Genomic DNA, 23490 nt, shown 5'->3' on the forward strand with positions numbered 1-23490 from the left:
ATTTCAAATAAAAGCGGTTATTTGGCATGACATGAGCAGGGAAGCAGACATACTTCCAACACCTTCTATTAAAAGCCACCAACTCTTACCACTTGTACACACAGTGATTTCCTAATATTTCTCGTGTCCATCTCAAAGGCAGCCGTGCAGTACAAACTTACTGCTCACAAAGAACAAAACTACATCTATTGAATTGCATGAAAATATTTAAATCGTATTTTCCAGCTCTAGAGCTTGCAGCAGTTATATATATATATATATATATATAAAGTACCACAACTGTTATATTTTGAGACTGCCACCAAGACCCTCCTTTTTTATTCTAACATGCTCCTACTCAAACTGCTGTAGAAAACTATTTACTGTATTTCTGCTCCTGTAGTTTGTTTTAATGAGTCCAGAAGCAGGTTTCTCAGCCACCAGTGCCTCTGATGTGCGATAAGAGCATTTCCCACAGACCGCGACCCATCGCTGTGCGGCACAGACACTCCCCTTCAAACACAACTTCTCTGGCAAGAGTGAAGGTAAAAATGCTGATAGCAATCGAAATGCTCTCACAAACAGAAACACAGTAGAGGGGAATGGAGTGACATTCTCAGTCAATTGGAATATGACACAAAATAATCATGATGCATAAACAAGGTTTTAAAATGCAGACTGAGGTGAAATAATTGCACTGGGATGGTGTAATCTGCTCACCAGGGGCGAGGGAGCAAACTTCTGCTTCTGCCGTTCAGTCGAGACATGAAGAAATATATATTCATGTTAGAATGAGGCAGCAAAGGCTTATAGATTTTTTTTTTAAAATCTTGTTCTTTGGAAGACTGCATGTGCTAGCAGGATAATTTAATACTTGTTTGATGTGCCTTTAAATTGCTTTCAATATACAGTACATACCCCTGATCTGCAAGTGCCCGAAGAATGGGTTGTTTCATAATTCAGTTGTCTAATCTCTTTATTGGGATCTGCCAGTAATACAAGTCAGTAACTGCTCAACAGCAAGTGCAAACAGTATTAACACCTGTTTTACTTGACTAGGTCATAAGGCTTCAGTGTCAAGGTGTTTATTTTAGATCATAACTTCACACCTATCTTTTTGCATTTACGCTGAGCCGCAGACAGACTTTTTATGCAACTCATCACCTCCATTTACACAAGGTCAAGCACTGAAACATTTTACAGAAAATGTTTAGTAATTCTGAGACCTGCAAAAACCACTCCCCGACTGTTAGCAGGTAAGAGAGAGAGGATGTACAGTCGTGCAGAGAACACGATCAACTCCACCCTCCACTAGCTAACAAAAAGTCACTGGGCTCCTGAGCTGTTTGCAGTAGTGCTGTTGATGGAATTCCCACCAGCGTGTTTCAGGAGCAGGAGGACACGTATTTCAGCACATTCTCACTGTTTTGATGGCACAAAAAGCAACGCTCTCCCAAGCCAGGATTAAAGCCTTGCTAGTCTGTGGTTAGCACTGCTGGGCAATCTTGCAGGTGATGAGTGGTCCCATGGGGTTTCCCCCCACTTCTGAGCTAAGGTTAGGAAGAAAGTCTCACCTTTGTTCAAGAATATGAACTTCAACTTTCTATTAAAAACAGTTTCCAGAGCAGTTACACAATCTCCATACATTCATTAATATTTTAATGGGGACAAACCACTTCCAGGCTCCAGCTAACACGATTGCAAAAATGTTGAGATTCAGCACATAACGCAGTTGTCAGATTAAGAGGCAAGACACTCAGTGCAATGCAGTTAGAATAGGAGCACAAGTTTCCTACTGTCAGGATTGACCTATAACTTTTAACTTTTTCTTCTTTCCTTTTCCATTTTACCAGTGTAAAAACATTTCTTCTTCCTCAGTCATAAAACACAAGAGAGCAGCTTTACTACAAACAAGTATCATTGCAGTCCTAAAATTAAGTTTGGGCATTTTAAGTGTCTGGATACCAAATTTCATGCACAACCTCTTTTCCATTTACCAGGTGGTCAAGAGGACACAGAATCTGAGGCACCTATGAGGCTGAAACTTGCGTAACTCAACTACATTTTCCTAAACCAGCGCTCTCCTCAAAGATACACAAATGTTTGATTCTCTGTGTGCATTCACCACTCCTGATCATGCCACCTATTAGTTCCCGGTTACCAGCTCGGTGTTTATCAGCTGCCTTGTTTTGTTGTTTATAGTACATGTGTGTACACTTTAAGGCTGCTTTCTGTGATGTGCATGGAAAACGTGGATATATCCACTCCTCCTTGCCCTTCTGGAAACATCACGTTTACAGACCACCTATTAACTACAGGTGCTGCCCATGTACACGGACTCCGCAGTCCTGCCTCATCTTTGCCCTTTTTCGCCTCTGCTGTTGCCTTTCCACGTTTTATTTATAGAAATTTCTCTAGTTGATATATTTATGCTCTTCTGCAAGCTTTCACATAAAAACTTGCTAACAGAATTAGCATCAAAGCCAATAAACATAGTAATGCACATTTGCAAAGGAGAAGTACGATTCTGAAAGACAGTTGCATGAACAGCAAACACAGGAGTTCATCTTGAAACAGTTCAGAAATATGGAACGGGATTTTTTACAAGGGTATGTAGTGATGAGGGGTGATGGCTTCAAACTGAAAAAGGGTGGGTTTAAATTAGATATAAGGAAGAAATTCCTCCCCATGAGGGTGGTGAGGCATTGAACAGGCTGCCCAGGAAGCTGCCCCATCCCTGGAAGTGTCCAAGGCCAGGCTGGATGGGGCTTTGAACAACCTGGTCCAGCAGAAGGTGCAGGGGGGTTGGAACTAGATGATCTCTCTCACCATTCTATGGTTCTATGCTAAGAGGTTTACAACGTAAATAAACCTCTGAAAAGAAAAGAAGCATATGCCCAGCTTTAAGACATCAACACACAGCTTACATTCCCCAAAGAAACAATTCTGGCTTTCCATCAAAGTAATGCAAAATCCAAAATATATGAAATCTTCCACGTGTAACTATCAAATCCAATTTCATTGAGGTCACAGGAAAACACAGCATATACGGGCACAAAATGAGCCATACATTGCTAAATGTTTATCTTGTAGCACCACCACAATCATGGTAGACAGACACTGGGATACTAAAGTAACAAAAGGCCATTTTGCTAAGAGCTGGTACAGAAGAAATTCCTTTTGGTTACTAGGGAGATAATGTGAGCACATTTGGAGTTTGTCTTCTGTTAGATGACATTTTCTTTTCAAAACAGTGAAATCAATACTTAGCGTATACATTCAGTATCAAATTTGAAATGGAAGGCCTGAAGTTTAAAATGAAAGTGTTCAAATCTGTTTGAAAACACATTCAATCAATGAAAAAAATGAAAAAAAAAATTAAAACACCCTCTGCAAACTGCAGAAATCCAGTCTAAGGTCAGATTCTTTTATGTTTTATCCTTAAGTTTCATAGCAAGTCAGAAAATACTGGGATCTTGAAAAAAGATGAGTAAGCAAGGGAGGCAAGAGATCCTTAACCACAAATGCTTTGTCCCTTGTCAATATTGAACCTTTTTCTCTGCATTTTCTTAGAACACCATATAAGACTGGAGTTGCCTTTTGTAGCTCCCAGTTCTCCCTGGCTGGTTTGGAAAGCTCAGCCGTTTCACCTCTGGTTGGCAGTTTTGACAGCGTGGTATAGACCAGAGTTTTTCTGACAAGTATCGTGTAAAACGCAATAGTTTAGAGTTTGCCGAATTTGAAATTATTCAAATGAAGCAATTTTCTAGCCTAGAATATAACCCCCCCCAAATTAATCTTCCTAAGAGAAAACTATTCTTAATTTTAAAAATGTTATTGCTTTCCAAAGAAAGGTTCTTGGGCTATAACTTGACATTCCAAGGAAATCTCTACTTTAGGAAGATTTAATGCACATAGCCTGTCATTCATGCATTGATTTCATCAGATGCTTAATCCCCAACACTGGTCTTTAACATACTTCTGACTTCAAACGAAAGCCACCAAACTTGACAAAACCTTTTAAAACACTTTTGAATGCAAACCTGAACTTGGCTTCACTGAGAATTCCCTTTCCTCACCAGCCAGGTGGAGGGAAGGTGCGTACCAGCACCTCTGCTCCGTAGGATCGCAGAGAGCCTAAAATCAGGATTCTGGGCTGGCACTCATAGTTCACAGAACAGATTCTCTGTGCACCACAATGAGCAGCTGCAAGTCCTGCTTTTCTACTGCCTCGATGCTCCGTCTGTTTCGGTACAACCTCAGGGCATGGACTTCATGTTTGACCATCCCTGAGCTTCCTGAAGAAGATTTAATCCCCCATTAACCCAAACCACAGAGGAGAAAAAGCTTATCAGGCGACACCCTGGTAAGGCAGACGGGACCGGAATGAAAGCTGGCTTAGGAACACACTTGTAGCCCTAATCCAGAGCCTTACACAGTTAAAATTGTCATCTCTCTCCCCATAGTGCTGCTGTATCTACAGATCAAAGCCTGTAAGTCAGACCAGGCCCTTCTTCAAGTGTCATTTCTTGCCCCTTGTTTTTCTCTGCTACCAAGTATAAAAAGGTAGAAAAACAAGAGGAGCACAGAAATGGCACTGTCAGGTTGAGGATGCAGCTCCCTCCTCTGCACTTTAAATGGTTTGTCAGGTCCCAGAGAGTCCTCTGGCTGTTGGGCACATGATAATGAAGTGGCAGAGGCTGAAAATTTCAGCATCTTAAACAACAGAACAAACTCCAGCCCAACACCAAATCAAGCAACTAGAACTTGGCAGCAGACACCTCTGCAAGAAAGTAAGACGGTACGAAGAACTTCTAATATGACTTACCCATTCTATTATTTTTGGAAGCACTGTAGCACAGCATCGGGGGTCTCAGAGCATGCATGAACATTTCTGTATCTTCCCTATCAACATCTGTAATGGCAGGAGCTTGACTAGGTAAACACTAATGATATTTCTAAAAGAGAACAGGTCTTTTGCTAAGCTCCTTCTTTACTAAGTATTACTAATTGTCTTTAATTTGTGCATCCCTGCACATCAGCTGCTGAACTCATGTTCCGTCTACGTTAGTCAGGACTCTCCACCTCAAAGGTTGACCAATGCTTAGGTTTGGAAATCAATTCTCTAAGATAACAACTTTGTTTTGGAAAAGGAAGGGTTTGAATTCTAGAAGGACAGAATAGGCAAGATTTAAAAATCGGTCCCCTGAGCAATTTTCTGTGTTACAAAGCTCTCACATGCCTCCTTGCACTCATCAGCAGGATGTGCAAGCAACGAGTCCCACTACTACAAGTCTCCGGGTCCACCCATGACTCAGTTACACAAAAATGTCTCAGCAAAGTTCCCCTGCTTCCCACTTCCCTTTCACAACTTTTTTCCAATGTCATGCTAAGCAATGAAAAATGGCTGTAACAATAAAAATGTGACCTATTAAAATTCTACAAGTTCTGAAATCGCACTGCTGTTCAAAAAACATCTCCCCAGCTTGCAAGCTGGCAACTAGATGTGGATGAATGCAGCAGGCAGAAAATCGTTCTCAGCATATGTGCTAATAATAAACATTAAACAGAATAACAGGTTATCATACAATCAGTCACATTAGTGGTAGTCAAAAGGTACACTTTCCTGTTTCTATTTTAAAACTCCAAGCATATTTGTCTTAACCAAGGATTTGCTTTCTCATTTCTAGATTAATAAAAAACCTAATTCATTAACAAAAATCCACTATGTTGTTTTCTCAGTCCCTTTCCTAAATGGAAAACTAGAAATCCCAAGTTATGAAGCAATTCAGAGAACAAAGTCAGCAATGGTGACCAAAAGAGGAAAACTGGCAAAATATAGTAGCTTTGCAAGCTGCTAATACACTTAGTCACACTCTTTAATTTTGTCTATTCTAGACAGGCTACAGCAGAATTCCCCTAGAATTACAAACTATAGTTACATGAAGAATAATTCAACAAAATTAATGCTGTTAAAATAAATCCTGGAGAAGTAATAACACCCTATTAAATATTACCTGTTCAGACACAGTTTTCATCTAACTTTGATTTCCATTGGTAGAACATGAATTATCCTCAGTGCTTTTCTTATTCATACAAATTCACATTTAGAAGAATGTGATTTAACTCCAAAAGAACGTATATCCAGACACAATGCTGAAGAAATGTTACATAAATTCCTCACTTTTCAATGCTGTTACCTGGCCTTGTTTTCACTTCTGTACATTATTTCCACCCCACAACATGAAATCAGCTTAAAATTAATACTCATACAGTAAACTAGGAGGCTTCTGCTGAGGAAATCTCTCTGAAGCAAAGGTACAGGACATAAGCACATTCAACAGTAGTCAAAGATTTTAGGCTACTCACCATTCTGCAATTTCAGGATGAAGGATTTTGTTGTTCACATTAAATCTACCAAAAAAAAAAAGTATATATACATTAAAAACAGCCAAACACACAACAGCAAAGACTGCATATTTACTTCTTTTTTTTTAAGTGAAAAAGGATGTGAAAACCTGCAAACGTAAATCTTGTATTGGAATGCAGTACAGATCAGTATAGATCCCCCCATCCTCATATTGTCTGTGCTGGTATTTTGTTTTATTTTTATATTTTAAGAATGTGCAGAAACTGGAGCAACAGTATGTTCAGGACATATTTGAAAAACTTCTTTTGACAAAATCCATGGCTATGAGTGTGGATTGGACCAAATCAGCCTCCAGAGGGAACCTTCCGAGCAAAATTGGGCTGCGATTTTCACCTTGCTCATCAAACACTCTTCAACAAAATTAAACACAGCAAATTGCTAATTACATCCTTTGTTTTATGCCTTTCGGTTTTCGTGTGCACGGAACATGGCACGTGATAAACAAGATTGCTTACAGGATCGTGAAAAGGAAAACAACCTCTTCTTGTCTTTTCCGATCTACAGAAGAGGCAAAGCAAGAGCTTCCATCTCACCTTGGCCTCGCGCACAACTTTTTCTTCCTGTTTATTTTCTACATTAGCAATTCATGTGTTCTTGGAACTCTTCTGAGGCTCTCCAAACAATAACATTACAGTGGCCAATAGAGTAAAAAGCTGAGTAATTAAGTGGAACACAAACAGATTTTCAAGCATTGTTCAAGGGGTTTTTTGCTTACAATTTAAATGCCTAAGGAGTGTTCCGCATCAAAGATATTTTTGTCTGACTCAGGACTGCTGGCTCTTCAGTTAGGGCATTTAAGGGAATTAAAACGCCCCAAGGCTCCCAGCAGATCTTCAGAAGAACGTTGTAAGGCAACAATGCATTTTCCCACATTTTTGAAGGAAAAATAAAACCTATTCCAGGTTATTAACCATTCTTTATTCCTCAGAAGGGAACAGTTAAAGCACAAATCCAATTAAAAAAATATCTGGAAGTCTCTTCTGATTGTACAAGTGTCTTTCTGCATCCTCAGATAGCTGAAGAAAAACAACTATGCTTCTCTTTTTCAAGAACACATGCTTACAAACTTATAAAATCCTAACAAGGGGAAGGTTAATGGCTTTATATTCCTACTCCAAGGTAGAACACAACAACTTATCACAACATTCAACAAGGACAAGCTGTATGGTATTCAGTATTATGGGTTTAATTAGAAGCCATTGGAAAAGCAACACAATACATAAAGCCACAAGTCACAGAACAATGCAACATTATAGAATAAAGTTGATTTTTGCAAACAAGGAAGTCTTGTAAAACCAGAGAAAAAGGGCACTTTTTGAATTTAATGGTCACTATCCCAACAACTAGTACCTATGGAGGCCAATGCTGACATAGTTCTGGAATGGAAAAGCCAGTAGAAGTTTTTACAGAAGAAAATATACGAATGATATAGTAAAATCAATATATAAAAACTCTAAAAGAAAATAATCCCCAAAGCCTGAGCTCCCTATTTGGCTGTAAAGCACCAACAGACACTGCCACAGAAAACCAAGATGCAGAAGAATTAAGCTGCAGCTGCAACACCAGACACGAGGACTTTCAATAATTGTCATCAGCGTGTCAGACAGAAAACAACAGGTCAGTGTTAAGGAGACACTGCAGCCCTGCAGAAAGCTCCAACACCAGCTCTATGCAAATAAGACAAGTATAAGCTATGGTTATAATGAAGTAACCAAAGAAAACTGAGGACAGGGAAGGACAGGTACAGAAGGCAGCTGGCTTAGACCCTGAAAATTCAGATCTCTTCTCTCAAGAACCCGACATGCGCACTTTAACCACAAACAGATTAAACCAAAAGCAAATCAAATGAGCCAAAGAGTAAAACGATGAACCTCACAAGAGAAGACTGTCCCTCATCTGAGCATTAACAAAAAAAGGAAAAGGGATTTTATACTGGCACAGGCTTATAATAGCTCAAATAATTATCTTTTAGAAAAGCAGTTTCAGCCGAGAGACGTACCATCTCTGGCAGTCTCTTGCACCTTTCGTGCCCCTAAAGACTCTTCTTGAACTTGGTGCTTCCAGAAGTGCAAGTTTTACTTACTGGCTGGGACCACTTACTATGTGGCAGCTCCTTAAAATTCTAGTTGCTGTCAACTGGGGCAGCTCATTAAACGCACAGAAAGGCAGCAGGACTGAAGCAAGGGGGTGCTGGGGCGGGAGAAGGGGCAGGAGGTCATCGGCCGAATGGCAGTTTTATCTCTCACCTGAAAGACAGACTTTGTGATATAATGTCAAGTATAAAATAAGATCTTAGACCGCCGGGACACTGCATCAGTTCAGACTTGGAAGAGAATCTGAACTACTGTGTGTAGCTTTTTCAAGGAAGCCAACAATTAAGGATTGAAGTGCCTCAGCCCCCGTGAGCTGGTGCCAGCCGTGCATCCTGTGTGAGTGCTGCAGGGCCAGCTCTGCACAACTGCCAGACTCCTGAAGCTCCTTACCCAGGTTATGCTGCACTTCAGTTACCAACAAGGCAGCTAAACACACCACGTCCTAAAAGTTACTGGTTAGATAACAAGTTCAGGGGGAAGAACTTGTCATCACCAATAGGACACAAATGGGTTTTAATTCACATAAATTGTGCACAAAGTCTTACCAAAAAAATCACCCTACCTTGTCCCCCGCAGAAAAGTTTTGATCCCACTAGACAATAAATTTACTCTTAAAATCATGTACTGCCCTAACATTAAGAGGATCATGCAGATCAATCCAATTCTACGTTTTCCTGCAATTTGCAAATTGAAAATATTTAGATGATGAGATATGTGGTCTTGAGGAAGAAAACAAATTGACATTTTGCTACAGCTGCAATCTGTAACGTATTAATACTTCCATTTAATCAACACAGACCTATGAAATGCTGCACTGAAAGGCATGCCCAAATTGATTTCATACTTGGTTGTTTTTTAACATGCAAGACAATTTCATTAGTTAAAAAAAAAAAGCTAGAAATCTACACCTCCTGTATAATAACACTGTATAATGAGACCCCCTGCCAGTTTAACAAATACACTTTGTGTGTATATGGTGATAAAAATCTAAAACATATTCATACACAATGTTAGAATTTCCTACTCTTCTTCACAGTCATACGCAACAAGTGCTGTTCTGAGAGAAGAGAATTTACTGAAAAACTTTAAGCATCAGGTACAATTGCTTAAACTGTCCATCATTTACATCAATTGATTCTGAGGATGAAAACAAAACAACCCAAAACAGCAAGCAAAGATTTGTTCAATGGTGTTTCAAAGAATATGGCACATTAGTGTTTATCCATAAAGGTTCAAAATCCATTTTCTGTATGGTGAGTCACATCATCTCAAAGCACTTTCACAATTGCTACATAAGCACCACATGATTAGACATAAAAATTCCCGCACATTTTTCAGTCTGAAAAATGGTTCCACGAATTAGAAAAACAAAACCCAACAACAATAGCCAAAAACCCCACAGGACTATCCTCGGTTAGCAAACAGAAATACATATTTCTAGAAAACAACTCATCAGAACTGCTTTAGAAATCTGCCTTTATGTTTAAGCCACCTGAAGCAAGTGAGAGCGAGTCATTTCTGCAGGATTCGTAGCGGCTGTGAACAAAGGCGCTGTGAGGGGAGTCACCAGGAGCACCACCAGGAAAGGGTGCAGGTCTCCTGTCTGAAGTCCCTGTCCCCAGATACTCTCCATTCCACAGACTGCAGCAACATACAAGCTTTTCTTACCAGTACAACATACTTTGTTATATGAGAGAGCTATATGTAAACTAATGGAAACTATTATATGATTAACTATTATAGGCTCTATTATCAGCATGAAATCAAGTTGGGTCATTGCTAGCAGGACAAAAATAGCTTTGGGGTGATCTTCAAGGGGAGCACAGAAAAATACACGACTACAGTAGTCATTTTGTCTCAAATGACTATTTATTACAGCGGAAAAACGAATCAAATAGTTTAGGCAATTGTGTTCCATAAGAAGTTCAAAAGGTTCAAAAAGTAAAGGCAGGGAAGCAACATCATTAGGGCAAGCAAAAGGCAGTTCTGAGAGGAGCAGGACAACAGCCTGCAAGGACAGCAAGGTGCAGCTTTTTCAGGAAATGATACAATTATTTCTATTATTATCCAACAAAAAAAAACCCACCATAAAAACCACATGAACCCAAACCCAACCAAACCCACAGTGGTCATTCTAGAATAAAAAAAAGACAATGGGAACAGGAGCAACATAGAAGAGCCCTTGCAAGCACATACATCTTGGCCAGGTAGCCAGAAGATGGAAGCAAACGAGACCCCAGGAATACAACATCTATCAGAAGAGGGTAGCGGATCTCCAGCACATCCAACAACAAAATCAACACTTGCTCTTCTGTATCACAAGTATCTGGGGAAAGACACCAACCAGATCTATCGAAGGCAGCAAACTGAACAACTCGGTGCCTCGGGGTGGAGAGGGATGAGGTATCCTAGGTCTCAAAAGAGAAGTATCTGCCAAACAGCTGGAAATCGCCCCAAAAGAATGGGGAAGATCTCCTCCTGGAGAACACCAACAGCACGTTTACCGCAAACTTGGAAGCCAGCAATAAAATAACATTAATCCCTTTAAGTGTTGTAGGAGATGTGATAAAATCTCAAATCAAGTGCTAAATGGAGTGGCTTCCTACCTTAATGTTGACTACTAATAGAATGTGTTACTAATTAAACTCTAGTGTTTAGTGAAATTCAGGGGGGGAAAGGGCTTTTTGGTACTTCGAACAGACCTTTTATATCACTCCCATAATTAATTACTGCTAGAGTTAATAACTGTTCATATTTCATGTGGAGGTGTCTCAGATAAAACCAGAGGTATCACTCTGCACAGATGCTGGAGTCCACCTGTACCTGCAGAGTGCAAGACGACTGAACATCTGCTTGGTCAAAGCAACAGAGCATCATACTGCTGTAACAGCACAGAAAACTACAACTATTCATTAAAAACTACTTGTTGTATTCTGGAAGTTTATATTTACTTCACTGGGCAGTAAAAGATGTCTATTATTCAATATATTCATTAATGATTTAGACGAGGGAATAGAGTGTACTATCAGCAAGTTTGCTGATGACACTAAGCTGGGAGGAGTGGCTGACACGCCAGAGGCTGTGCTGCCATCCAGAGACCTGGACAGGCTGGAGAGCTGGGCGGGGAATAACCTAATGAAATTTAACAAGGGAAAGTGTAGAGTCCTGCATCTGGGCAGGAACAACCCCAGGTTCCAGTATAGGTTGGGAAATTACATATTAGAGAGCAGTGTAGGGGAAAGGGACCTGGGGGTCCTGGGGACAGCAGGATGACCACGAGCCAGCACTGGGCCCTTGTGGCCAGGAAGGCCAGTGGTACCTGGGGTGTATTACAAGGGGTGTGGTCAGTAGGTCAGAGAGGTTCTCCTGCCCCTCTACTCCGCCCTGGTGAGACCACATCTGGAATATTGTGTCTAGTTCTGGGCCCCTCAGTTCCAGAAGGACAGGGAACTGCTGGAGAGAGTCCAGCGTAGGGCAACGAAGATGCTGAAGGGAGTGGAGCACCTCCCTTATGAAGAAAGGCTGAGGGAGCTGGGGCTCTTTAGCTTGGAGAAGAGGAGACTGAGGGGTGACCTTATTAATGTTTATAAATATATAAAGGGTGAGTGCCACGAGGATGGAGCCAGGCTCTTCTCGGTGGCAAACAATGATAGGACAAGGGGTAATGGGATCAAGCTGGAACACAAGAGGTTCCACTTAAATTTGAGAAAAAACTTCTTCTCAGTGAAGGTGACAGACACTGGAACAGGCTGCCCAGGGAGGTTGTGGAGTCTCCTTCTCTGCAGACATTCCAACCCGCCTGGACATGTTCCTGTGCGACCTCACCTGGGCGTTCCTGCTCCAGCAGGGGGATTGGACTAGATGATCTTTTGAGGTCCCTTCCAATCCCAAACATGCTGTGAAACTGTAAACATCTGCCACCCTGGTTCCAAATATCCCTGACAGAAACACTAAGTTGCCACTTTGGTTGTACAGGGAAGAACAAAGTAATGATGGAATCGGATTCCAGATTTCGGTTTACACGACAGAGAAGAGATGATCCCCGCAGAAAGCTGCTCTCGGACTACAAAAGTGAGCGCGCAGACCTGTAGCAAATTCTGTGCATTACGATCACTGCATAACTGATATGCTGCTGACAGAAGTGGATGGAGAAAAATACAATGGGGTGACTGGGAGTCAAGGATAGTAAAAAATGGTCATCTACTCAACATCTCATCACGAGGGTTTATTTTAACAGGCTTTTTTGTGGGAGGCTTTGTTTCTTTTTTTGCCATACACTTGAGCTAAAATGGAAAATTACCTAATTTTAGGATGTCATAACAGAAGAGGCAGTTGTATTTCACTCAAAATTGAGGCCATCATCCTCACGTCCCAGAGAGGCTGTGATGTATTTTTATTTACTGCCTTTTCAAAATACTGCATGCAGGAGGACATTTTCACCCCATTAGTAGCCAAACTTCATAAGAAGGCATCACCAAGGGATACTAAAAGATCACATCTGGGCAGAAAAGTGATCTTTTATTTTACACCTGTAAAACAATCTCTTTTCAGAAGACGGTGCATACCAGGATCCCTAATATCTACCTTAATACGGTACAAGGAAGCCGCTGAGAGAAGCTGCTCTTGAAGATTCATTTCCTGAAATCTAAAAACCAAATATTCCAATCCCAAAACTGGAAATGGAGCTGGAAGGATGGATATGTTTGGTTTTAGATACATAAAACAAACACAGAGAAAGGGAAACATTAGATGACCTTATATACAAAAGAGATTTCCAAAAAACACACCACTGTATTTCACGACATTAGAAACAGATCAAATATTTTGTTTCAGAAGAAATACAGATACATTTGATCTACCATTCAACATCCTGTCATTAGGAAAAAACATAATTTTACGTGAAATGTAAAATAAATTCAACATAGCTATGCAATAATTAACGTATAAAAAAGCTTTGTCACTTACTGGCTGATTCCCTCAAATGAAGCTTCTTTGGAGACATTTCCACTATCAGTATTAATGCCGCGCTGGGAGGGAAAAGATTAAAAGCATCATGACTCTGAGCCAAACACAAGTATTCAAAATTTAAATCAGAAGGAGAACCTGATGGCAGGAAGTCTTGATGAAAACTTACACATGTTTACAAGCAGACTGCTTGTTCAAATGCTGACCAATATAAGAAATTATTTGTTTCATAGGAGACGAATGTAGAACTCAGGTCAGGATGTGCTGCTCAGGAAAATGGCAAACTCTGATTTCTAATTCCCTTATGTCTTGAGAGGCAGCTAGGAGACCTACATAATAATAAAGGGCAAGGGAATAACAAACAGGGAAGGTTTCTTCTTAAGTAATTTCATTTAAAAATAAATTATTACACATTGCCTTGGCAAGGCTTGGTATTTAAATGTGCATGCCGCTCCCCTACAGCCTTCCTTTCAAGCAAGCAGCATAAGCAAGAGGATTTTGGCTGCTACATGGCAGATGAAGACTTCTGACATGTGTCTGGGAAACCCTGTGGAGAAACGTTCCAGTTCTGTATCTGGAATGAGACCACAGGAGGAGAGGACCGAGTTTCCATTCAAAGTAAAGAGGAGTGTTCTTCCCTTCTCTGTGTGCCCCTCATGGCAGTGGGAGGAAGGTGAAAGCATCAGAGCTCCATCCTCTCAGCCAGGAGTTACACAAAAATTCCCAATTACAACGGGATGCCCAGGGAGTGACAACTAATGGACAACCTGATGTGCAGAAATTAATGGTAAGAAGCACAAGATGGTCAAATATTCCCTTTCCCACACATTTCTCTTAAAGAACATGAAAAAAGCTGTAGCGTCATCTTTTATACATGTATGTGTGTGCGTGTATAGAAATATAAGTGCAAGAAAGACTGAAAACTATTGAGGGCCTCGGTTCTTAATGGATAAAGAAATCAGATCTCATTCTACATGACTGCTTAAGGAGGAATTTTTGGTAAGAATTCTGTCTGGCAACTATAATGGGAAAACACGAAATCCAGGAGCTGCCAGTGCATTTGCTGTAAGGGAAAGCTCAGAGTCAGGAAATAATTTCTGAAATAGATTGAGGACGAGAAATCAGACACTTTTAATAGTGAGAGATTCACAAAACATCTGTCAAGGAAAGAAGCTGGGTGAGGGATGATGGGGAAGAAGAAACTTGCACAGGCTTTACATCCATCCATTCATCCTTCTTCCAGAGAAATAAGCAAGCACCATCCACAATACTTGGCAGCTGTGCGATATCACTCCCTCCTCTCAGAAGTTTTTCCTACCAACCCAGTCAATGAAGGAAAAGTGTTCCCTGAATCCATGTGTGATTCTCACAGAAAGGCCCAAACATGCTCATAACATGACAAGAGCAATAGAAGAGAAAAATGGAGTTTGGAGCTGTTGTATGTAGGCTGAAGGACAGTATGGTCCATGTAACAAGAGTCTTGTAATGTTTTACCAGAAAACAGATAAAGCTTTTGGCAGAGAGAATACAGACTGCAAGGCCAGAGGTTACAAATCTTGAGATCATGGAGGAGCCGGGTGACTATACACAGGTGGCTTCAACTTGGCAAAGATGGGGAGGAAAAGATAGGGAATGACAGGTCACAGAAATACTGAATAAACTGACCTCCTTATTGAAGAAAACACATAGTTATTTTTCAGAATAATATGACTCACCAAAGTAAGGAGCACAGCAGGATTCTTCGAAGTCAAGACACTGGATATCTAAAAAGAAGTTTTAGATTGCTATTATTTTTCTCTGTTTCTTCCTTATAGTCACATTGACACAAATGTCATCAACATTTGCTGCACACAAAGTAAACGAGCTGCAAAGACAAAAAAATGCTCCTCTGGTAGCTTTCAGAAATTGTAGTATTACCTGACACTTGCAACAAGAGTCAGTAGGTCACAAAGTATTTAGACAGAAACGCAGTGCTTAAGTTCATGCTGTTCTTTAAACACATAAATACCAAATATAACTTAAGATTGAGTCTATTGTCATCATTTGGAAGAGGAAATATGAGCCAAAGAGCTCCTTCAGTATCTTTTCAAATATTTACAAAGTGAGAACAAAATAATTGGGCTAATAGAGAACTGGGCTTTCAGAGCAGTTGCAGAAAGGTGGGCACTCAATTACACATTACTTGAGGCAATGAGCAGATGACTAACTCCATGGAGCACAGTTCTACGAGCTTTAAACCAGCTTAATAGCATGCTGATAATATTAACAAAAGAAAGCATATGGCAGTGAGGTATAAAAATACCAATTCCACATTCCTCAGAGTTTGTTTTGTTTTTCTCCCTCCCCATGAAACATCAGAATTACATGCTCACACAGGTTGGTCATTTGTTGACATAAAACTATCCTGTAAATGAGGCCCCTAGTGTCCTGATGGTGGAAAACCAATTCCTTGGCAAACCAGGCAAAAGTTAGAGGAAGAACCTTTGAAAGTTGAACATTTTCATTGCAAGCTTCAATAGCTTCTAACTTCCATCCATGTAGTCCAGATGGAAAACAGCCTTTATTTTGGGACAATTTACTGGTCCGCATAAAGAGCTCTTGTTCCCATCAATGAGTTTTTTAAGTGGCAAGGAAGCACAGAACAGAACTGCAATAAAGGCATTTATTGATGGAAACTGACCTAAAACAACTAAGGTGATCCAAAATTAATTTTTAAAAATAAGATATGCATTTTCCACTTGCAATTTTCACCATGTGACAGATGAGACTGGAGCACCATCACTCTACATGACTCCAACTCACACGTCAAAAAGTAACCTCTACGCAGATTCCTCCACCCCAGCTACTGAAATACAGGATCAAACTTCATTTCATTTTCATAATGAAGTAAAACATCCTCACAGCTGATGAGAGCAAAATTTTTGGTCTAGTGAGTCAGAGTTAGTGCTCTGCAGGGACAGAACTATCAGAGTCCTCCTTTTCAAGCTGCTCTCCATGAAAATCACCCACAGAGCTTGGCAGGAATATTGCCCTCATCCTGCTGAGCCTTCCTACCAAAGAAAAGGTAACTGGCCAGGTGCATAACTATGCAAACATCTGCTCAGAAATGAAATGAGAAACCTAACTAAGCACGTCACACTCGCATTTGAAAATACAAATATATTTGCTTATTCAAATACTAGAATGATTCAACATAAACTAAGAGTAAGGTAGGCAGCCTTTCCTCACAGCTCTCTGGAGGTATCAAATAAATGTAGGTTTCCAAGCGAGAGCCAGGACATGCAACCTCCCTGACAGCAATCGCCTCAAATCTCCAAGGCAATGCAGAAAAAGTATTAAGCAACACGTTTCTGTTGGATAAAGACACAGAATGACAGGTCTCATGGTGCACAGAACATGTTCATGAGACTGTGTTCAGAGTAAGACCTTGGTGTTCAGCCTTTAAAAAAAAATGTACAAGCACTTTTTAAGAGGTAAGTAAGCAGAGGACTGAAATTAAGCAAAATCACTGCCACATATTGATTTTGTATTCACTGAAAGATATTCAGCGACAGACAACTCACCTCGTTCACATAGTGGACCTCATCGACAGCGTACTTTTTCCTGAAGAATTCAGGGGGATGAATCCTTTCGAAAAGAAAAGAAACATTTGGATTTAGTTTTACTGTTATATTTAATAAGGCCACAGACAAAGAAATAATGTCCTCTACTATCACAACAACAGAATCAGATATGAGGAATGTTTTAATAATCTTATCCTTGACTCCATTTCTCAAAATAGGAGATTACACAGAAAATTGCCATGGCTACAAAAAACAGTGTGCTTCAATCCAGTCCATGCTTGATACTTCGATTTCAGGGTCTCCTCCTGAATTTAAGGGGTTTTTTTTTCCCCATTCGCTGTGCACAAGACAGTTTTGTTAAAGATTTTGCCATGCCATTTATATACAAGTTTCCAACCCACCAGACATTGGAAGGATGTGGAAATAGCAAAAGACCGGTATGCTCTGTATTAGATTCAAAGTATGATCAAAACGTTCATTTTCTACCTGGTAACCCCTCTGATGTGAACATGAAGCAGACTGAGGGTTATTAAGACATGGACTCTGCTGCCTCTGCTCCTCAGGACAGCAGATATTCATTCGTCTAACACAACACGGTGTGCAGCTCCACATGCCCCTGCCCAAAACTATATCACTTCTGCTATTTTCTCCCGATACCCAACCAGAGAGTTTTTTCTAAACACAAGAAGAATGCAGGAATCTTATGTAAGATCTGCCTGCAGTCAGTCGGGGCACACACTGGTGTGGGTCGGCGCCCCGGGGCTCCCCACCGGCCCCCCGGTACAGGGGCTGTACCATCGCTCCTTCCTTCACTTCATGGTAGCAGCTGGTTATTCACGAGACGTCAGCCGCTGATTACAATCTCTGTCCCTCCAAAAACTGAAATAACTGGTGTAATTCTGAAAATGTAAAATCAAAAGAAAAACAAACCAACCAACCCACCCACTTTCACAGAGTAAAGAAAATGTGGTTGGAAGAACTGGAAGGATCCTCTGCATTTTGCCTCCTGAGAGACACTTCTGAGGTGTGCACAGGACCGACCCTGCCGCTGGTTAAATGTTGGACTGCAAGAGCACAGAAACAGCTGAGGAAATAATAAATCAGGCTGGAGACCAAAGAACATTTCTACCTCGTGCAGTGAGGAACAGCAGAAGTGGTGGGACAAACAGCTCGGCGTCTTTAGGAGGTGCCTGCAGTATGAGGCCAGAGCTCCGATTTACAGCATTTTTTCAACTTTGTGCGCTCATTTTTCATTTTACATTCCTGTATGCTCCAAACAGTACTGAACTGACACACAAGCGACAACGTGAAAATGTTTATGGTGTTCCCAAGAAGTAAATCACAGACTTTTAAAAAATTAATCTATGAAAGTACTACTCAAAAATATCTCATTTTATGTTGCCTTTTATAATGCCCCTTTTGTGGACTCTTCCCATCACTGTTGGAGATTTCAAAGGAATTATCATTTATCTTCTCTCCCTGTCTAATTTCACATCTGATTTTTTAAAAAATCACTATATCCTCTTATCTTTCTATACCCTGTATTTTATAGTTCCCTTACCTCCAACTTTTGCATACTCTGTTTCTTGTACAGGCATCTCCTTCTCCCCTCCTTCATTCCTCACACATTCAAGTACTTTAATATTCCAGAAACATCACAAACAGATTTAGCAATTTCCATTTTTGTTCTCTTTTACAGTTTCAACCAATTCATCTGGTATCAGAAGAAACCCACTGTAAAACCAGCTAATTTATGGCCAACAGTAATTAATGGTAATATATGCTCTTTAGAGCTATACCTCCAAAGCACCATTTACAATTGGCTGCATTGTTTGAATCGAAGAACTGTTTCTTGTAAATATTTCTTAAAAGTACACCCACAAATCTTCAGGATTTTATTCACTGAATGCAGTTTAAGTAAGAATAGGTCTCATTTTCCAACATGACAATCAGAAAACTTCTGACTTTTCGCAAGCTGTTTTTCAATTATTTTTTTTTTAACTTGCCTCCTATAATTGTGTGGTCTACAGCACACTGCTGCCAATTTAATTCTTTGATTATGGTTAATATTAATTCATTATTGATCCCATTCCAGCTGTAAGCCCTCCTACATCTCTTCTTATATATGCTATCACTGTTTTGAGGAACAAAAGTAGCTCATCAATCTTTCACGGCCAAGGATTTTTTCTCTGAGAGAAAGAAAACAGCAGCTTCCCACAAACCTCTGTCCTCCCTCCATTATTAAACTAGGTCAAATTCCCAACACTCTAGACTCCTCTACACCTAATGACAAGCTGCCACATTCCCAACCGTGTACCTCCTCGCTGGTCTTCTTCTTGCTACCTTGCTCAGAAGTTTTTAGTACAAAGTGGAGAGCCAGACCGCAGCTCCTCTCCGAAGCACTCGAGGCTCTGCTTCACTTCTTTCCTTCAGCCATCCTCTGACTAGAATAGAACAAATTCACATCCACTTGCCACAAACTACCATCCCCTACCCATCGCATGGGAGCCACGATGCTCCAGCCATGAAGCCACCTCTCCCATCGGGAGGATTTCTGCAGGCCCTGCCCTCTGCAGAGCCATACAGGTGGAAGGAGAAAGAGCACGTGGATGTCTGCGTTAGAATGGAGAATTTCCATGCTGTCGCATATAGAAAAGCAGGACAGATGGCAAAACAAAAGCTCAGGGAGAAAGAGGAGCAAAGATGATCCTCATTGCAACCTTTCCATATTCTCGCCAGTTTCTTCAATTTTTTCCCAGTTTAGCGGGGATCTATGAAAGATTATAATGCACCATAGTTACTGTAAAAAGGCACAAGTGCAGAGTTCTTTAGCAGATGCTCAGTATTCATTTTTATCCAATTTAAATGCAAAAGAGGCTAAAATCTAGAACTGACTATCACTGTCACAGGGTACAGTACCTTCCACAGAATGCCCACTGGCAGCATGAAAATCAGAAGTTACGTTCAGTTACGAGAATTTCAAAAGTACATCTGATACTCCACGGAGATGAGGAGCACTTCTCTCTGCAAACAACTCTCAGGCAGGTAGAATAAGTTAATTGGTTACAATTTTTAGGTTTGGCTTTGTCTTCTGTAGTGCTGCTATGGGCTGCCAGCTTCAAAATTCTGATTAATCACTGCAGAGACTACATGCAAAAAAACCCACAGCGAGTCATAAATTAATTAGAAGGATTACCCAAGTGGAAGATACGATCCCAGATATTATTGAATCATGTCTCTCCTTACCTATCAAAAAACTCCAAAAGTTTTGTAAACAGGTGTGAACAGAAGCAATGTCCTAATTTTTACAGGCTTTTTTCAGGGGAAAAAAGAACGTGCAAAAATTCACTGGCAACATAAACTAGCAAAAACCTACAGAGATAAATGCACTTTTAAAAGGCTCAATATCCCTGCCCTATAGTTTTATAACCCCAGCCAAGCAAATATTAGTGTTCATTAGAAATGTCAATAGTTAGCTTCCAGAATAGTAGGAATCATCATTTTATCTTATAATGCAAATAAGCATCTCCAAACTGCTGGAACTGCGTTGTGCCCAAGTGGCTGGGCAAAAATCTGGCAGCTCATAGTTTAGAGCCATTAGAAAGAAAATGTAAGAGTCAGCCCTTGAATTTATTTACAAGAATACAGTCCCCATTTTTTGTCACCGCAGGATCCCTTAAACAAGAGACTGTCTCCAGTTCACCACTTACAATTCATCACAATTTCCAGTCCAGTGGAAAAGCTTGAGGAATTCTGGGTTAGACATCAAAGCTGTTTACATTCTGCTGATGCTTTCTACGTACTCTTCCCTCTTCCATGTTCTTTTACCCAATCTAGTTCACCTGCTTGGTTTCTTACTCTCAAGATTTTCGTAGCAATCAGGAAATGCTGAAGATGGCCTAAAGATGTGAAGCTACATTTTTAAGAGAAGATTCAAATTCTGATGCAGTCTCATTTTAGCAGCTCAAGTTTTATTAAAGCACCAAATATTCAAGATCCACCTTTCAACCATAACATGTGACAACTTTATTAGAAACAAAATTCTACTGAGGTAGCAACAGGAAAAAGAGGAGGAGAAGCAGCAGCAATACTTTCACTATAAAAATACAGTGTGAAACACTAAGTCAGACAGTAAACTAATAGCTCACATTAGCTATAGCTCATTGCTCTGTGTGGTGTTAAAAACTAGTAACCAGGAATCCCAGTCCATCAGCTTAGTGAAAGCTTCCAAGTGTATTCCAAACTTTTCCATTTGGTTTAACTAAATTCAAGGTGGTACATGATGGCATGTTTAAAAATGAAGATGCTTCACCAAATCACAGCCTAATCATGTCAGTGCAGATTTGCCAACGGCTTTGACAGACCACAGTATTAAAACTGGCTCCACTTCAGTGCGACCCTTCAAACAGGATTGTAATACTGACTCCTCTGTTTATCCATCAGTAAGATGAACAGCTCTGACAGCCCATGTATAAACATACCAAAAAATATATTTTGAAGCTTTTGTATAGTTGGACAACATTTAAGCCTCATTTTTTTTTCCACACTATTTTACTAACCATGTTGTGTTTCCACTTCAAACCCAATAAAAACTTGGTCTCATTGTCTAAAACCACTTTAAAGCTGTTGTTCATTACATTGCATAAGAATTCATTACAGCAAATCTTCAGAGATTTGTACAAATTTGACATCACCGTAAGAATTCCATTAAGCAACATTTCTTTGTATTCTGAAGGACTCTGGAGCAAGAGCCGTGTAATACCAACACGATAAAAGAATGTTCTAGTTTTCAGAAATGCATTCAGAAGAGACGTACAAAATGAGACGGATCTAAATCAAAACGCCAAAGCAAAACTGAACAGAATTTATAGCAGCTGATAGCTATTCCTGAAAGAAACACATCTAAGCCAACTGCTAATATATTTGCAACCTAATTGCCATACCTATTCATATGTATACATCTTCATTTGCATCTAAACTTTCTTCCAGACAATCTTCAATATATATAAAAACTTTTTCCTGCTGGTTGCTTTGTATTTGCATTTTTTAATGTTCCTAGGACAGATTTTCAGTTTTTTACATTGCATCAGCTCAAAAACAAAATCCAGCCTTTCCTGAAGTAGTCAAATTTAGCTTTTCTCCAGGGTTTCAGTTGGAGTTCCTAATTCAAGATTACTTGTGTTACTGTATAGCCTAGAATGTGAATGGTATGTTCATTACACAAATTTGAGAAATTCTAGTTGGCACTAATTTCAAAACATTTTCTACAAATACTGCATTTTGTTACTGAATGATTACAGACACACTCTCAAATAGATATATATATATATATACACCTCCAAAATGACCTGAGTACCTTGAGCAGAACAAGTCAACAGCAGGAGGTCTCAAGCCTCCTGACTGCATTGTCTCGTCTAGAAGTTGCACAGGACTCTTCCCTTCCAACAACACAGATTAATCAAAAAACTTCAGCTTTCTGCACCCTGTTAACACCAAGAAGCCACATTGTTCACTGCACCAGCCAGTTCTGCTCATAGACATTCAGAGTCCACTGAACTGCAAGGTCCCTCCGTAGGGCTGTCTTAATCTCAGTGCTACTTTTACGTACCTTACATTTCCTAACATATCTGCAAGTGATTCACAGATCATAAAAGCTAGGAGACAATCAGAATAAGCACATTTATTTCCTTTTTAATTAGATTTCTAGATGCTTGGGTTTTCAGACACCCGAGTGCCATCATCTTGAGTGTCATCACGCGGCACGTGCAGGACAACCAGCCGATCGGGCCCAGTCAGCACGGCTTTGAGAAAGGCAGGTCCTGCTTGACCAACCTGATCTCCTCCTATGACAAGGTGACCCACTTAGTGGATGAGGGAAAGGCTGCGGATGTTGTGTAAACTTCTGTAAAGCCTTGCATGAAATGCATGAAAACCTGCCCACGCTCATATCACAAAACAGAAGAGGAAGATTGTTGATGCAATGAGACAGAAAAGCTAAAACTAGCAAACTTCACAGTAAACTTTCCGCTTTCCTGGAATACAATAGTATTGCTTTCTCCGTTCCACCCAAACTTTCACCTTCAGAGCAACGATGTAAAACACACTTTATAGCAAATTCACTTTGTCTTGAGCAACTAGTCTCTCCTCAGCAAAGCAAATGCCCGCATTAGCCTGCACACAGCGCTGTGCGGGGCACGGCGGGATGCGCCGCTCACTGCCAGCGCGTCATTGCGCAACTTACATCGCACTTTACCTCACTTACATGCGAGGAAACACAGGCACAAGAAGTGAACTGGACAAGCATAGTCTTCAGCAATTAAAGTTCCACTGAGTCAACAACTCATTTCTTGGGTCTTGCCAGAATGAGCTTAAAGCAGAGTAAAAGTTTCAGTGAGACTGCATTCAAAGCAACAGAACCTTGGCAAAAATTAAAGCAGATGAACAGAAATACATCAGCAAA

The 23490-nt window shown here is 40.3% G+C and overlaps 1 protein-coding gene across 1 annotated transcript in view; it reads right to left on the reverse strand.

Annotated features, from left to right (window-relative positions):
- PEPD (peptidase D) overlaps positions 1 to 23490 on the reverse strand; it is a 133084-nt gene that overhangs the window by 96433 nt on the left and 13161 nt on the right. The window contains exons 4-7 of the mRNA XM_082062963.1: positions 17031 to 17094; positions 15183 to 15230; positions 13468 to 13529; positions 6349 to 6393 (exon numbers count right to left, since the gene is read on the reverse strand). Coding sequence (XP_081919089.1) covers positions 6349 to 6393; positions 13468 to 13529; positions 15183 to 15230; positions 17031 to 17094 — 219 coding nt within the window. The remainder of the gene's footprint in view (positions 1 to 6348; positions 6394 to 13467; positions 13530 to 15182; positions 15231 to 17030; positions 17095 to 23490) is intronic.

The sequence above is a fragment of the Streptopelia decaocto genome (genome assembly GCF_964273445.1).
Source record: "Streptopelia decaocto genome assembly, chromosome: 11".
NCBI lineage: Eukaryota > Metazoa > Chordata > Aves > Columbiformes > Columbidae > Streptopelia > Streptopelia decaocto.